General features: G+C 36.5%; 1 protein-coding gene across 7 annotated transcripts in view; it reads left to right on the top strand.

Moving 5' to 3' along the window:
- The window catches only part of LOC114045814 (glycerol-3-phosphate dehydrogenase, mitochondrial), a 197,641-nt gene that overhangs the window by 149,456 nt on the left and 31,973 nt on the right, over nt 1–16,212 (top strand). For all 7 annotated transcript variants that reach the window (XM_027865997.1, XM_027865996.1, XM_027865998.1 and 4 more), the window contains 3 exons: nt 6,233–6,397; nt 7,225–7,369; nt 15,356–15,549. In XM_027865997.1, the coding sequence (XP_027721798.1) occupies nt 6,233–6,397; nt 7,225–7,369; nt 15,356–15,549 (504 nt within the window). The remainder of the gene's footprint in view (nt 1–6,232; nt 6,398–7,224; nt 7,370–15,355; nt 15,550–16,212) is intronic.

The following is a 16,212-nucleotide window of genomic DNA, read 5'->3' as shown; positions in this document are numbered from 1 at the left end:
AACAAACAAACTAGTTCAAACAAATAAATAAAATGAAATCTCTACTATGTACAGGATGAAATATAAAATTCTTTGTAATTTAGAGCTCTTCACAACCTGGCCACCTCCTACCTTACCAATCTTTTTATATTCTTCTCCTCTCCATGCAGTCAGAAACCCATCCATGCCTGCCTATGTGTGATTCCTTGTATATTACACTATACCTTCTGTGTATGTGCTCTTATACAGGCTAACCCCCATGCTTGGAATGATCTCTGTCCTCACCTGACTCTTAATTCTCTGGCTTCCTTCAAGACTAAACTCAAATCCCACCCTCTGCAGGAGGTCTTTACTGTCATTCAGCAGCCCCTATAAGATGACCTGTGTACTCTGTATTTTATACATGCTGACTCAATCAATCAATAAACATTTATTAAGTACCGACTCTGTGCCAGGTACTGTGCTAAGCTCCTAAGTAGAATAAGAACCCCTTGAAGGTTTTTGCTTTTTTGTTTTTGCTTTTCTTTGTGCTTTTCTGTATACGTTTTCTGTATACAATATAGGCACTTAATAAATCCTAGCTGTACAGGTATTCTCATGATGTTTCCTATGGCAGTATCTTCTGCTGAAGAGTGTAAACAGGCATAGCTTTGATTAAAAGATTTTTCCAAGGATGAGTATTTTGCAGCACCCTCTAGGTACATGGTTTAGTATAGACCTGGGCACTCTACTGTAAATGGGCGCTTCAAAATTTTGATTGTTGATGAGATTTCCATGGGAAATTACAGAAAGTTCCCTTTCAGTTGTATTAAGTGACTTGTGTTCTTGAGGTCACCAGCTACCTTCCCTCCTTTATTCACAGCCTCTGCACGTGAAATCTTCTCCCTCGTCCCATTCTTCTGTATTTAACTCACTTAAGAGAACAGGGAAACAAAACCTTGAAATATAACTTTTTATCTGAAAAAAATGTGATTTCCATTTTAATTACTAGAAAAACCTTGAGGTTTTTATTTAGAACACTTTTGTTGAAATTAGTCTCTCCTACATGAAGCCATAGCTTTCTTATTCATTTCAATCCCACAACAGACACACACGTGGGTATTAGTTTTGTTTTAAACAATGAGGAAAGATTAAACCCATTGGAAGCAATTATAGACCCTTCTTGTACAGTGTCTTCCTACCCTGTGAATTTTAAACACGTGTGCACATATGTCAGATTGCAAGAGAAAATGAACAGCCGCACAGTAGGAAACAGACTTGCATAGTTAAATCATGCTTTTTTGATGCAGACATCAACATGAAACTATTTCTCATTAATGAAATAATAGTTCTGCTTATCTTTGCTTTAAAGAAACCATTATTTGAAAATCTAAATTTGATTGTGTTATAGTAATCCCTTTACTAGCAAAATGGATGTATTCTAGTGACCCGTTTTATTTTCATAAATTTTGTGCCTAGAGGTAGAAATAATATGGGAGACATATACAGTATGGTACTTTGTGTTATAGTATGTCATAAAAAGGGAGATTATTGCATAAAATATCCTTAAATGGGAAAAACTTAATGTTAAATATGTTGGAAAATAATAACAATAGCTAGGATTTATTTAAAACTTGAAGATTTAAAAATTTTTTTTTTTTAATTTTTAGGCAATTAGGGTTAAGTGACTTGCCCAGGGTCACATAGCTAGTAAGTGTCAAGTGTTTGGTCTGAAGCGGGATTTGAACTCAGGTCCTCCTGACTTCAGGGCTGGTGCTCTATCCACTGTGCTACCTAGCTGCCCCAGAGCTTGAAGATTTACAAAGCATTTTATGTGTTATCTCATTTGATCCTCACAACACCCCAGTGAGGTAGATACTATAATTATTCCCATTTTATAGATGAGAAAATGAGACTGAGAAGGGTTATATGACTTGCCCATGGTCATGCTATTACTGTCTGAGGAATGATTTGATGTATTTGATGTTGTTTGATATATTTCTATATCAAACTCTGTGTATATTCAATCATCTTTTGTCTATTTCAGATAGACATGGGGTTTATCTGAAATCCAGTACCCCCACCTCATCCTGTACTTTGTATAGTCTTCTCACATAGCCCCAATTATGAGAAATACTGTGTACCATACCATTCTCTCACATCATCAACATATTCCTTTTACCACCCTTTCTCTTTCCCTTCATAAAACCCTTAGATCAGTATCAATCTATTCCCAGGTCTTTTGTTTTTCTTATTTAACTCCTTCAGTCTCCTTTAAATATAGTGAGGTTTTGAAGGGATACTTGCTATTTATTAGATTGTTAACACTATGTGATTATACAGCCCCTTCCAAATACTCAAGTAATTTACCTTTTTAGATTTCTCTTGACTCTTATATTTCAAAGTTTCTGCTTAGCTCTGGTCTTTTTTTTTTCTTTTTTCTTTTTTTTTTTAAATTTTAATCAGAAAGGCTTGAAAGTCCTTTTTTATTCAAGGTCCATTTTGTTCCCTATGGGGATTATGCTCACAAAGTGAACTCTTCTTGGTTGTAAGACTATTTCTCTTGCCATATATAGCAAAAGCTGCCAAGTCACATGTGATTCTGAATGTGGTTCCTTGGTACCTGAAGTCCTTCCTTCTGGATACTTGGAGTATATTTTCTTTGACATGGAAGCTTTTCAATTTGACTATGATATTCCTGGGACTTTGGGAAGTTTCTTTCAGGAAGATATTAGAGGATTCTTTCTATTTTTACCATAATCTCTGATTCTAAGAATAATCATAAATCTAAAGTATCTATGCTTTAATATATATATTATATTATATATATATCTATATATAGATATATATATAGTTTTTAGGGAGTCCAAAGATTTTTAAATTATCTCTCCATGGCCTGTTTTTCAGTTCAGCTATTTTTAATATTAGATATTTTATATTTTCTTCTTTTTAAATATTTTGATTTTGTTGTAATAGTTCTTTCTGCTTCATGGACTTATTGATTTCCATTTAGACTATTCTAATTTTCAGAAAGTCTGTTACATGGGTAAGTTTTTTGTTTTGTCTCATATTACTTTCTGTTCTTTGCTATTTGTTTTTCTTCCAATTATTTCCTCCAGGGATTTTTTTTTTAGTCTCTTGCTTTAGTTCTTCTAGATATCCCCATGTTCCTTGTAGAAAATCCATGTTTTTTCTCACTTTGAGTCTCTGCTTGTAGTTGTTACGGAGGTATTTCCTCATAATTTGGGTTTGGGTGCATCTGGGTCTACAATGATTTTTTTATAGTGATTAGTGTTTTATTCAGCTTAATCATCACTCTAGCTTTAGTTCTTCAGCTAAAGGCCAGGATCTGCCCCTTGCTGGGCTTTTATTTTTGAAGATGGGGGTAGTTATCTTTGCTTTGGGTCATATGAGGTCTTGTATTGACCTCCACCTCTCTTTGTCAAGGCCTCTTGGATCTTTGAGGTTCAGAGTCCTGGGTCTTCAGGGCCCTCAGTGGAGTTTTAGAACAGAGCGCTAAAGACTTTGAATCCTCTGGATTCTAGATAGTCTTGGTCTCTGAGCATTGTAGAGGTGTAATTGGTGCTACAATTTGGCCTGCCCACTTGTTTGCCTTCACTGTCATCAGCTGTACCGGCAGCCTGCTTTCCTATTGCCTGTGGGCTTCTCTGCAACTTTTGGTATGGCCCTAGTGTAGAAGAAATCAGTTATGGTTGTTTCTGGATTTCTTGATCATTATTTGGTATGAGAGGAATTTTATGTTTTTGCTGGAATAGGTATGTGGGAGCTGGGCTATCTGTTACCATTTAGGTAATTATTTTGGCCTGAAGGTCAATTAATCTAAATTTGTTTCTTAAACTATAACATGATCCTAGTGCTTAATTGATAATGCTTTTAAATAGCAATAACAGTAACAGTTCTTGTATAATGTTATAAAGTTTTAAAATGCTTTACATAATTATATTATTTAATCCTTACAACAACCCTATCTACCTCACAATAGGTTCTATTATTATCCCTATTTTACAGATGAGGAAACTGAGGCTGAGGGTCTTGTTCAGAGTCACATAATTATTGAATGTCCAAGGTTGGATTTGAACTCAGGTCTTCCTGATTCCAATTCTATTACTTTATTGACTGCATCACCTAACAGCTTCACGTTTTATTTTTAATTCTTATTTTTTTACATTCCCTTTTTAATTTACATTCACTTTAAAATTTTGAGTTCCAAATTTTCTCCTTCCCTTCAGCCCCTCCCTTACCAATTGGGAAGGCAAGCAATGTGATACCCATTGTACATGTGAAGTCATGCAAAAAAAAATCCATATTAGCCATGTTTTGCGCTCCACCCCATCCTTTGACTCCACTAGTGAAAAAAAAAAAAACAGAAAATGAAAAAAAATGTGTTTCAGCTTGCCCTTAGAGTTCATCAGTTCTCTCTCTGGAGGTGGATAGCATTTTTCATCACGATTCTTTTGGAATTGTCATGGATCATTGTACTGATCAGGGTAACTAAGTCTTTCATAGTTGATTATTGTTACAATGTTACTGTTACTATGCACAATGTTCTCCTGCTTCTACTAACTTCATTTTGCATCAGTTCACCTGAGTCTTCCCAGGTTTTTCTGAAACCATCCCCTCCTCCTTTCTTATGGCACAATAGTCATACATCACCATCATATACCATAGCTTGTTCAGCCATTCCCCAATTATTGGGCATCCCCTCAATTCCCAATTCTTTGACACCACAAAAAGAGTTGCTATGAATATTTTTGTACATATAGGTAGAGTCTCACATTTTAAAGAAAACTTTCTTTTTTGTACCCTTATAATTAGGGGTTTTTTTTTGTCTCTTCTGCCCACTCTCCATCCCTTTGCTAAAGTTATTTTCCCCCCAAAGTCTATCACTTTCCTAGTTGTGGTTTCTGTCCAATTCAATAATTCTTTATATTATGTGTAGAATATTTAACATATTTTCTGCACTTAGTATAACATTTCATTTTGGGGTTGGGATGGAGTAAGAAAGGGTGTTTCTAGCCAACTACGTCAGTTCAGTCCTGTTAGAATAAGGTGTTTGTAGGGAGGGGGCAGCAGCATCCTCAACCATTGATTCTATCTTTATAACTTTGCCCTTTTAGAGAGAACGGATTACTTGTGTGGTGGTTCTGCATTGCACAGACAGAATCACAAGGAAGAAACTTTACATAAACCATTTATACTAAATGTTTGGTAGTCTGGTAACATAAATCAACAACAATATCCATTACAAATTCTTCCCTTTATCAGTATTATCTTGATAGAGCTCATCCCAACATGTGGGAATTTGAACCCTGCTTCAATACATCTAGTACCAAGTAATTAATTATTCAGGGCACACTGAACCTGGCCCCTGCAATGTAGAGTAATTCTTCCTGGTCAGCGTTAACTTCAGTGGCGATAATAAATAGAAAAAGTCTCCAGTGATGTCAGTATTTTAAAGTGATTAATCATTTCCTCTCCCCTTTCCCTCCCTCCTGCACTTTAGTTTTCTTTAACTAGGATTTTTCAGCAATAAATCTTTAACAATACAGGTAAGAATTGTTCTGTAATTAAATTTTGCTCTTTTTAATGTCTTAGCTTTTATGGGAAGTTCTTCAGATGATACACTTTAAAAAAAAAAAAACCCTGAACTTAAAACTCAATCAAGAAAATTCATTTATGGAAAACCTGAAATTTTAGAGAAAAGGTCCCTGGAAAGCTCAATTTTTTGCCATGTCTTATTTTGTATCTTGCATAGTGCCTAGCATAGTGTCTTGCAGGTAGTCAGCATCTGGTAAATGCATATTTATTGAAAGGATTTTTAATATAAGGTAGAACTTATGCTCATCAAAATTGCTAACCCATCTTATAGAAGGTATTTCATATTCTGAAATTCTTGCATTACTTCCCTTCTGGAAGATCAAAGGGAAGGCTTATTTGTATATTTATCCTAAAATGTGGTGGATAATAATTAGAGTTTTTTAAATTTTCTTGGGTACTGATGTCAGCTCTGCAGAACAGTGGTGTTATCTATCTCTGTGGGGTATAATATTGCATTTGCTAGTGCTAAATAGCAGGGTAATGCCCTGACCTAGAATAGGCCATGTAAATAATCCCTGATGGATCTGACCAGCCATCATGTATATTCTGGGTGACAGGGACAGATGTGACAGATCTGTTGTGACATACATCCATACCATAAGTCAGTGGCTCGAGGTGACTCATGTCCTTCCTTTGATTCCTTCCCCTGCTGCAGGACAACACAATGATGCAAGGATGAACCTTGCCATTGCACTCACTGCTGCCAGGTATGGGGCTGCCACGGCCAATTATGTTGAAGTGAGGAATTTGTTGAAGAAGAAGGACCCAAATACTGGGAAGCTGCGTGTGAGTGGTGCACAGTGCAGGGATATGCTAACAGGTATGTGCATTGCTTGTCTTTGCTTCATCTAATTATTGAATTCTTACAGTTTTGTCCATCACCTCACTCTCATTCAAGCTAGATTTCAGAATCACATTAATACCATTCCTTACTCTCTAACTGTGGTTGAACAGGAAAAATTGCCTTTATAGGTTTCACTGATTTTTTTTTTCCTCAGGGGGAGGAGGGCTTGCTATTAAAAAAAAAATCCCCAGGTAAGACTCCCTCAGCTAAGAATGCTTTCACAGAAGCATGTTATGAATAAAATGAAATAAGCAAGTTGAGTTTTTAAATATCACTTAGATGACATAGACAGAGCATTTGCAAAGCACAGTGGTGTCTTTAACTTCTGTCAGGCTTTCATTCATGTTCTGGTTCTTCGGCAGTATGGGTAAGGTTTCATAACCAAATCCTTCTTTTGAGCAAAACCAATGCTCTGAAAGTATCTGATGGCATCCTTGTTTTAGAAGTTCATTTTAAAGAAGGAAACAGCTTATTTTCTTATTGTGGTTTCTTGGGATTTGGTTCTCTAATACTTGATATTTCAGCAAATTAGAATGGGAGCCCACATGAAATGAGTGACATATTTTCTTTGCTTCATTTTGTGTGTGTGTGTGCGTGTGTGTGTGTGTGTGTGTGTGTGTATAAAATAACCCATATGGGAACCTTTTGCACTGCTTTTTCAGTGATTCCAGCTGCTCATGTCACTTAATGTGGCATACAATATACTTCACCATAGGTTAAGTTAATAGATAAATTAATAATCCAAAACATCAGTGAGCAGAGAAACAAATGGGATCTGTGATTGATGCTGTTTTCTTTCACAGGGCAAGAATTTGAAGTGAGAGCCAAATGTGTTATCAATGCTACGGGACCTTTCACAGACACAGTGCGCAAAATGGATAATCAGACCACCACAAACATCTGTCAGCCAAGTGCTGGGGTACACATTGTGATGCCTGGTTATTACAGGTAACCAGATTCCAAGATCAACCTTTTGCGCTAGTTGGTGTTTGCAGCTAGAATGAGTGAAATTCCCCAAAGACAACCCATAATTTTTTAGATTTGTCTTTTGACTCACCTTTCCTAATAAGTAGAATTGGTTAGCTACTTAAAAAGAAGGAAATGTAATAAACTGTTCTCTTATGATATATAAACAAAAAGGATTCATTTAGATATTCAACTCTATTAAGATACATTTTTAAAATTACATTTAAAAAGAAAAGTAGAATAGATGATAAATGTAGTCTAATAGTTCTTAGCCAACTATGAGAAGATTAACTTCTTAGGGGTAGAGATTTGTGATCTCTCTATAAGAGTAGTCAGTCCTGTATATTTATTTGCTCAGAATAATCCATTGAACATGAATATACTGGAATTGTTTCAATTTAACCAAGTTTAGGAATTCTTCCTTTAGACTGAAATATCTATTTAGGTTGTTCTTGGTATTATGGTGTTTTACATGAGAGATAGACACAGAGACAGAGAGTGACAGAGAGATTTGGGCAGAGTTGGATACGGTCTCACTGCAAGGAAAGTCTTGGGGACAGGGGGGAGAGGGGCCATACACCTTATTCCATAAACATTTATTAACTGCCTGTTATATTCAAGGTACTGCATTAGGTTTGAGCAATACAACGACAAAATGAAACTGTCCTTGCCCTTACAGAGCTTACAATTTTTTCTTAATTGAGTTGCTTCAGTCGTGTCTGATGCTTCGTGACCCCATTTGGGGTTTTGTTGGCAAAGATACTGGAGTGGTTTGGCATTTCCTTCTCCAGCTCATTTTATAAGTGAGGAACTGAGGCAGAGTTAAGTGACTTGCTCAGGGTCACATAGCTAGTAGAGATTGGAGTTGAACTCTTGTCGGCCTGATTCCAAGCCCAGTACTCTATCCACTGCGCCACCTATAGGTGAAGTATCTTACTGCATTTTAATTCTTTAGAAAACAACAAACTTCTTTGGATTGGGTCTAATATTTACCTGCTTAAATACTTTATGGATGCATTTTGTATTTGTATCACAATCATGGTTGGAAAAAAAACAAACATCAAATCTCTTACCTTCCAGATTGAATCCCTCCTGGAACATTAAGGAAAAATAATTAAGCACAAACATATTACAGAGTATGTAGTGTTCTGCCTTAGTAGTCTTCCTTATCCCATCCCCCCCACCCCCACTCCTTTTTTTTCAATGAAGAGTTTGCTTCAGTAAATAATCTCCAGGATTTTCTGTGATCTTTCAGGTACTGAAAGTTTACCTTCTGATTAGTGATCTTTTTATTTTCATTACATTAAAAAAATCTGTTATGTTGTAATAACCTTGAACATGAGGCATTCATTACCTTATATAGTTCTTTCCTCCCCCCCCCCCAAATGCATGCAGACATTAATCAATGACCAGAAATATGATACTGATTAAGGTGACAGAAGCAATCTTGGAAATCTTCATTGTTGCCTGAATTGGAAACTTTATGGGAACAGAATGCAACCAGTCTAATTCAATTTATCAGTTTCAAAAGGCAGTTTAATTCCAGATAAGTCCCATGCTTTTGAAAATAGGTTAGGACCAAAGGATTCACTGTGAGTAGTGATTGCAGATAGTCAATTTATAGTTCTGTGGATCCACGGAAGATAGGTTTGTTTTTGTTTTCAAGGTCACTCTATTTGGTGGGGTAGAGGAACAGGACATTGAATTTGAACTCTGGGCCTGCCAATTCATGAGTCATCACACTAATCTGACTCAAACTTATTTTCCCCGACATCCTTAGACATGAGCCAGGGCTGGTATGAACTGTCTGGGGAAGCCCTCAGCCAGACTGATGACAACCCAGCTCCAAGAGCTGGGCCAGAATTAGATCAGCTTGGGAATTCAGTGAGGTGTATGTCTTCCCTTCACATTTTCCGATTACTACCTACAGAGCTTAGAGGATTATAAGACTGTCTTCTTTTGGCCATGTTATTGTAGAATTTATTAAACTTAGGAAGAACCTAAGTAATGTGCTATGTGTGCCATCATCTTACGTAAACTACAAAGTCAGTGTAGAAATGGTAGTTGGGAGTGCACTCTTCTCATTTCTAAAAGAAAGGTAGAAAATTTGAAAAAAAATCCTTTTTAAAAATTACTTGAACTCCCCACGTCATGCTTTCTACAATGTTCTCGCCAAAGGCATTATGAGACTGAAATCTATGTAACTGAATAACCATATCTCTTCAGCAGATGCTTCCTACCACTGATTAGTGGTTATGTTATTTTGTTCTTCCTAAACTGGGTCTATCCTCACAAAAAACTCTTTGTTAGCTATCCCACTGATTGCTAAGTAGTTAACAATAAATTGATTTCAGTTTAAATTAGGCTACTTCAGCAAAGCACTGGTCTGCATGAGAAAAGTGTTCATTGCTTTTAGACCCAGACACACACATAAATTAACAACAAGCTTTCCCTCTTGGTACAAAATGATTCATGTACATTGGACAGGGTCTATGTCTCTCTCCTTGGTGCAGATTTTAACTAGGGGGAACATCCATTGTAAAACTTTAGCATAATCTTATAAAATTATTTCTTCATTGTAAACAGATTTTTCTCTCTCAATAAGGGTATGAATTAGTCAGTTTAAAAGTTGATCTAGAGTATTTCCTAGTGGCTTCTTAAATTTTAATATCCATCATTAATAGCTTTATCTTCCCTTTCCTCTCATTAATTCAAAGCCCAAGACATATGTCTTTACTTAGGTAGTTGGTATATTGCTTCTCACCTGTTCCCTGTTATATAAGTGTATTGTTAAGCATCACCTTCACCCTTTAAAATTCTTTTTACTGCCTTTGACAGTTTTAAAGGATTTGGTGGTTGCATTTTATAGTGATATTTAATACTCAAGTTACCAAATATGGAATGTTCAGTTAATAATTAAGTATTTAAACCAAAAAAGGCAGTATATTTTAAGAATATAACAATATAAAGCAACTATCCGCACAAATATAATCCTAGATAATGTTCTTGGTTCTATTGTTGCTAATGAGTCAGTATATGTGCACCATTGAAAATATTATGATGAAGTATTAACCCGTGCAGCTCAATGAAAGAGTTTGCCGAAACAATATGTATCCTGGTAGCTTGAAAAAGTTAATTCCCCATTTCATAGTGCCTGACATTCTCAGGGAGTATCTCTTTGAAATAATAAAGTGTGTGTGTGTGTGTGTGTGTGTGTGTACACATAAAACATACTGTCTGAGTTCTTCTAGAATGACAAAAAAATGTTTTACCATACAAATATGGAAGGAAAATTTAATCATAAAGCTAAAAGTGATGATAGCTAATGTTTGTCATCCAATTTACAAAGCATTTAAATATAATATCTCATCTGAGATTCAAAACAATCCTGTGGGGTAGATGTTATAGGTATTAGTATTCCCATTTTGCAGATGAAGAAGCTAAGGTCCATAAGGGTTAAGTGATTTACCTATGGTCCCACAACTAGTCAGTGTTCAAACTCAGGTTTTTTCTGATTCAAAATCCAGCTATGTCACGCTACTTTCCAGGTCATATTATTTGGAGCTGTATCATGGAAATCAGAGGTGTAAGAAGACTTAGTTTCTACTTGTCATTTCCAAATAAAGAAAACTGACCAAAGAAAAGTCAAGTAACTTACCCAAGGCCACGCAGGTAGTAACTAGCAGCTTCTTTGTATCTTCTACAATACGTTACAACTTATGAGTGGTAGGTCAAGAAAACAATAAATATTTACTGAGTGAATATTGACTGAGGCTGTATAGTAGATTGAGTGCTAGACTTGAGGTCAAGAATTCAAGTTTGAATCATGTCTCAGACACTTATTAACTGTGTGGTCATGGGCAAATCACTTAATCTGCAAGGCTTGGTTTCCCCATAGGTACAGTGGAGATGATAAGTTTCACTACCTTTTTCACAGAATTTTGTGGCAAAAGTCCTCTGCAAAACCTTAATTGTTGTTGTTGAGTTGTTTTTCAGTTATATCCAACTATTTCAACCCCATCTGGGGTTTTCTTGGCGAAGATACTGGAGTAGTTTGCCATTTCCTTCTCCAGCTCATTTTACAGTTGAGGAAAATGAGACAAACAGTTTTAAGTGACTTGCCCAGGATCACACAGCTAGTAAGTGTCTGAGGCCAGATTTGAACTCAGAAAGATAGTCTTTCTGATTCCAAGCATGGCACTCCATCCACTGTGCCACCTAAACATTAATGTACTATATAAATGTGAATTGTTTACAGTTATCCCTTTAACATCACCATGTATCGTGGGTCAGCATAAGAAATTAAATGGGAATTTGGGAGGAGTTTTGCAGAAGCAACAGACCACACACAAAGGCCAGCAGATGACACGGAAGAAGTTTAGAAACTCAGAAATGTATAAAATATAGGTATAGTATTGTATAATATCAACCCAAATTTTACAATAAGGTACTGTAAACACCCCACAAAAGAAAAAGAAAAAAATTAGACTGCTTCTCTGGTGTGCAGGGAGGGCCAAAAAATTTTATGTGGATTTTCCAGGTTGTGGGGGTACTATCCCCCTAATCCCCACGATGTGGAAGGGATAACTATATTATAGGAGCATTGATTCTGAGCTAGAAGGATCCTTAAAGGCCATCTAAACCAAACCCTTCATTTTACCAAGGTCCACACAGCTTAGTAAATGGCAAAGACAGGTCTTAAAGGTATGTATTCCTGCCTCTGATGCTCTGTCCACTATGAACTTTGTTGTTATTGTTGATGATGACGACGATGTTATCATTAATATTATATGAATATCTGTGATATATTTGCTCTGATTCAGCTCTCTGATTGTGTCCCCCGTTAACCAGTAGTCTATATATGGTGTATGGGTGGACAAGGTCAGAGCTATAATCTGCAGCTACAGAGCAACAGAAAGATGCTCAGTCCATGTAGATAATGGGCCTATGACTTTATGAGTATCAAGTTCCCAACCACTGAACCGAGCAGCTTTTCTTCTAAAAATCAGCTCCTTCACAGTTGAAACCACACCTGATGTTGAAAAATCCCGAACTTCAGTCAGACATTCCCTTTCCCAAGCGTCCAAGCAAATGGCATTTAGAACTAGAACCACCAACCAAATAGGCAAAATTCTGTAAATACTTTGATGCCTTTTGTCCAGTCCAGCTACTTTTCCTCTGCTTCCCTTGATAGGATGCTTGTCAGGATTCTCAGCAAGGAGAGGAGTTGTAGCAGGAATGTTCTCCTGCTGAGGAATGTTGCTGACCGCCACCCACCTCACCAACCACTCAATGGAATGCTTCAGTAAATGAAAAATGGCTTCTCAGATAGGAATACCTGCACAGAAATGTTCTTATAGCCTTGGATCTGAAGCAAATATTTTGAGCAGCTAGGTGGTACAATAAATAGAGTACTGGTGTAGGTGTCAGGAAGACCTGAGTTCCAATCTGGCCTGAGACACTCACTAGCTTTGTGACTCTGGGCAAGTCATTTAAGCTCTGTTTGGCTCAGTTTCCTCATCTGTCAAATGGAGATAATAATAGCATCTATCTCCCGGTGTTGAGGGGATCAAATGAGATAATAATTGAAAAGTCCTTAGCATAGTGCCTGGCACATGGTAAGCAGATAAATGTTAGCTATTATCAATTTTTTAAATTATTATTTCAAGGGTACCCTTAGTCTTCAGAGAACCATATATATGATCTTTCCAAGTGCATTTCATAATGGGAACACCACATAGGCATAATGCTTATAGTTTGATTTAAGAAGTCTAGTAAGAAAATTTTTTTCTTCTAGATTACCTCTGAATAAAAGTGAGATTTTAGCTATATTGGTCCAAATGTTTGAAACATCACTGTAAAAAGTTCTGCATTTTGTTAAAGAACAATGCTGGCTTTCCCTGAAAAACATGATAAAAAGGAGATCAAAATGAGTTGCTTGGTGTCTCTCAAGCTCTAAAAGAAAGGCTTCATTTACCAAAAGTAGAAACCCAGGACAGGTGTTTCACAAGTCCAGTAAAGCCTTTCCAATACATGGAAGACTGGTGTACCTGTATGAACAAAAATGAAAATGGCAAAGAACAGATTACTAGGTGGTGCAGTGGGTAGAGCACTGTGCCTAGAATCAAGAAGACCTGAATTCAAATCTTCCCTCAGATACTCGCTAGCTGTATGACTCTGGGCAGGTTTTCTCATCTATAAAATGAACTTGAGAGACCCCAAGCAACTCATATCTACTTCCTTTTCGTGATGTTATTCAGGGAAATCCAACCTCAGATACTAATGAGTGATGTAACATTGGGCAAGTAACATTCTTCTTGCCTCAGTTTCCTCAATTGTAAAATATATAATGTAATACTACCTGCTTCCCTGGGTTGTTGTCAGGATCAAATAAGATAAAATTTGTAAAGCCCTTAACACAATGTCTGGCACATAGTAGGCATTTAGTGGATTCTATTTCCTTCCCTTTGTTTTTTCCTTTCTCTTTTCCTCTTCTTCTCCATCCTTCCTAATTTGTTCAAGTTCTGCTTCTGACATACATACCTGTCCTATCACTAAGTCATTTAGGCTCTAAGTTCCCAGGCAGCTCTCTAAGACTCAAAGTGGCACAGCAAGTCTAGACCTGCATTGGTAGGAGGCTGTTTTTCATACTAAACGTTTTCCCTGATAGAGAGCACATTCCTTGAGGGCCAGAATGTTTCTTCTTTTTGCCTGACACATAGTAGGTATTTCATAAATACTGATTAGTGGAGTGAATGAATAAAAATATATGCATTAAAAGCCTATGTTTTCTGAAGGATATTCTGGCTGGTGAGCATAATTTACCTTTACTTGGGCATTCATTGCCCTCTCTTCTAATGTTTATCTCAGCATCAATTTAATTTAAAAAAATCCTGCAAATACTTGTTCTTTGCAAAGCACTATGCTAAATCAAGCTTATTGAGATTTTTATAATAGGAGAAATCTCTTTTCCCATGAAACCATTTATTTAAGTTATCTTAGTTTCATGGTAGTAATAGAAATTACCCAAAGCTATAAAGGGACACAGGTTACACCCATGCCCAAAGGAATGAAGAATTTAATTTCAGATCAGTTTCTGGTATATATTATAGCCTTTCTTTTGCATATCCTCTGGAGACCTTTCACTAACAGGTTATCAAATATTCCAGTGGAAAACTTTTCATCATATTTTAGAGAATGAGGAACTATCTACCCCTAATTCATCTCTTTAAAAATCATGGGCATTTGGCCTGAGCCAGTATGTTATATGGATATTCTAGGTAGCAAGCATGGGGACCAAAACAATTAAAAAGTGATGTCAAAAATATTTCCTTTTGATAGATTCTTATGACTTTAGGAAAATTCATATATACAAATATATATATATATATATATCTATACACACATACATGTATACACATATATGTATATATTTATATATAGTTGATCATTTGAAAATGTGACTTTCAAAAGACGAGACTGCACCTCTCTCCCTTAGTTGTAGAGATGGGGGGAGGACTATGGCTGTGGAACACTCCATATAATTTTGGCTTTGGTTGATGGGTTAATTTTACTAAATTGTTTTTTCCCCTCTTCTTCTTCATTTGTTTTAAAGGATGACTCTCTGGGAGGAGAGAAGATATATTTGGAAATGAAGGTGGTGTGAAAATGAAAGATAAAACTTTTCTTTTAATGTGACTTTTCTAATTTAACCTTCTTTACCATTTGGGGACCATCATCTTCCATTGTCATTCATTAAAATTCTGTGCCTGAACAAAGTACTTAAGTAGAAGTACCCATGGAATCCTTGTTAAGCTTCTTCTTTTATAGGTTTTCAAATAGAAAAGGAAAGTGAAAGCAGTCATTTGGATGCTTAAGAATGGTGGATGAAAATTGCCCTTTAGAGATTTATATAACCAGTTTCTCTTGTACCAGTTCAGAAATGAGTAACTCTTTTCTTTACTTCAGCCCAGAGAGTATGGGACTGCTTGACCCTGCCACCAGTGATGGACGAGTTATTTTCTTCTTGCCCTGGCAAAAGATGACCATAGCTGGGACAACTGATAGTCCGACTGATATCACCTCACATCCTATTCCTTCGGAGGAAGACATTAACTTCATCTTGAGTGAAGTACGCAACTACCTAAGTTGTGATGTTGAAGGTAATACTTAGTCGGCTTCCTTAAATTTTGTCTTTCTTTAGTTTTTTGGAAAAGTATACTATGTCTTTCCTCTGTCTTCTAATCTTCACACATATCGTCACTAGAACTGGAGTTATGAACTTTAGAAGGCTTTTGGAAGATGTTCATGCCATAGTGACCAGTTTACATGATAATACATGGTTTTCTTGTCTACCACCAAGTTCCTCTGCTTACGTTCTATACTTTCTGGTTAAACATGGTTATTGTACTAGTAAGATGTATAGTATGAATTTCCTATCACTTCTGAGCCAGAGTGAAGCTTTGAGTGTTATTTGTTTTGTATCCAGAGGTCCAGAAAAGGGGAAAAAAGACTTTAGGGAATAAGCAAGTCAAAAGAGATGTGATAGCTGAGGCTTTGGTTCTTACAGTCTTGCTAAGAATGTAATAGTCCCTCCTTGTTGAGAAAGTGCAGTATTGATGACTGAATTTAGCTAAGAAGATTCAGAGATTGCATTCTTTTGTTTAGTTAAAAAGTCTACTTTTTGATATTATTCTTCATAAAGAGTGTTTGTAGGTTTTGGGGTTTTCCTTCCTTTCTTCCTTCCTTCCTTCCCTCCTTCCCTCCTTCCCTTTCTTCCCTTCCTTCCTTCCTTCCTTCCTTCCTTCCTTCCTTCCTTCCTTCCT

This window comes from Vombatus ursinus, unplaced genomic scaffold (assembly GCF_900497805.2).
Source record: "Vombatus ursinus unplaced genomic scaffold, bare-nosed wombat genome assembly UNPS02014779.1, whole genome shotgun sequence".
NCBI classification, from domain to species: domain Eukaryota; kingdom Metazoa; phylum Chordata; class Mammalia; order Diprotodontia; family Vombatidae; genus Vombatus; species Vombatus ursinus.
The sequence above is the reverse complement of the archived record's forward strand: the minus strand, read 5'-3'. Positions and strand labels throughout refer to the sequence as shown.